Raw genomic sequence first — 1,585 nt, forward strand, 5'->3', positions numbered from 1 at the left:
TCATTTTCACTACCAATCCATCCTCACAGTACCCAGTATATCAATCCTAGCATTCCTGCTACTATTTCTGTATTTTTCCGTATTTTTATCCTCCATCATTCTCTCCCTATTCACCTATCTATCTGCCCTAGCCCCAGAGCCCATGCCTAGCCACATACCCTGCATACAGCTATCCTAGCCCTAACGCACAATTACCATCCATTTTCCTACACTACCCCCTACCCATTCCCAAACCACCCCGCTACCCCGGGGCCACCCCATACCCATCCACCTATTTTTCCACGCATTTTTTGCCTATTTGTTCACCCATTTTTCCGGCCAGAATACCCACCAGCAGCATTGATCTTTAATGAAGAGCCCTTATTATCCCAGGCCATTAAGATACTGCACTCTTTGTAAAGAGTGCCATGCTTATTACAGGCACTCTTTATAAAGGCGGTACAGCATCTGGTAGACGAGTGGGGGGTGTCACGACCACACCAGAACAACCATATCCTACAAAGAGGGGTTGCTGGCAGGCGATCTCTCACTCAGAAACACACACCAAGGGCGAGGAAAAGGTTGTATAGGGGGGAGACTGACGATCTCAAGACTAGAGTACAAAACAGGAAGTAGGTAGGTTTATATACTAGCCAGAACCAAACACAACCAAACCCAGGCCACAGTGGCACAGAAACTCGGAAAAGTGTGGCCCAACTGTGGCACCCACCAGGAAATAATAGAAAAGGCATGGAAATGACAAAAGGTCATGACAGGGGGTATTAATGAACCACAGGTTTGATATACCATACAAGAAGGGCACATACAATGTACTTCGCAACATTTATGCATGCATATATCGAGGTTTCTTCAGGTTCCCGATGACAAGAAGTCCCAGTCTGTGAAGTCCCCCATCCCCATCATCTGACCACCTGCACTCATGCCACCAAAGTCCCATCCAAGCAAATTCACATCGGGGAATGCGAGTGTTGACGGGAACGAAGAAGTGGAGGCAATCGGTTGTATGTCGGCTTGGTCAAGTTGGGTGAGAAGCGACGACCAATCATCTTGCTCGAGGTTATCGATCGTGCCAGGTTGAGCGGCGGGCTGAGTGATGAGCAGCGACAAGCTCGTGCTATTGACTGTGCTGGTTTGAGCGGGGACGTGGTCGTTGTTGGGTGCGGGTTTATTGACACAAAAAGTGCGGGCGTACGTGATTAGCTCGACAAGTGCATCCTTCGTGATTTGGTTACGTAGAGTGAGTAGCGGATATGTGGCGATGAATAAGAACATACCCAGAAGCTTTGGCCTTTGCCGTGTGAGCCTTCTTAGGGGCGGGCTTACCATCCTCTGTCTCCTTCCCCTTACGCTTCTTGTCGTTGGCCATGGTGGTGGTGGTGGAGAAGAAAGTGAGAGAGCGGCAAGTGTTGTTTTGTTTAAAGCACGAACCCACAAACTTGGTGTCATTCGCTGTCTCAGTGCGACAGCACGGAAGCAATTTCATTCATGCACTGTTCGCTGTCCCCAGGCGACAGAAGAAGGTCAAGCCCAGTGTAAGCTAGGTACAATCCAACGTGTCAGTGCTGTAGCGGGGCACCCTTCGCAT

At 49.3% G+C, this 1,585-nt stretch overlaps 1 protein-coding gene across 1 annotated transcript; it reads right to left on the reverse strand.

Moving 5' to 3' along the window:
- Nucleotides 1-849: 849 nt before the first annotated feature.
- Nucleotides 850-1,366, reverse strand: STEHIDRAFT_114490 (uncharacterized protein; the record flags this gene model as incomplete). Its single annotated transcript, XM_007308644.1, has 2 exons — nt 850-1,215; nt 1,271-1,366. 2 exons carry the CDS (start codon nt 1,364-1,366, stop codon nt 850-852), a joined length of 462 nt encoding a protein of 153 aa, XP_007308706.1.
- Between the last annotated feature and the right edge of the window lie 219 nt (nt 1,367-1,585).

This window comes from Stereum hirsutum, assembly GCF_000264905.1.
Source record: "Stereum hirsutum FP-91666 SS1 unplaced genomic scaffold STEHIscaffold_15, whole genome shotgun sequence".
NCBI classification, from domain to species: Eukaryota; Fungi; Basidiomycota; class Agaricomycetes; order Russulales; family Stereaceae; genus Stereum; species Stereum hirsutum.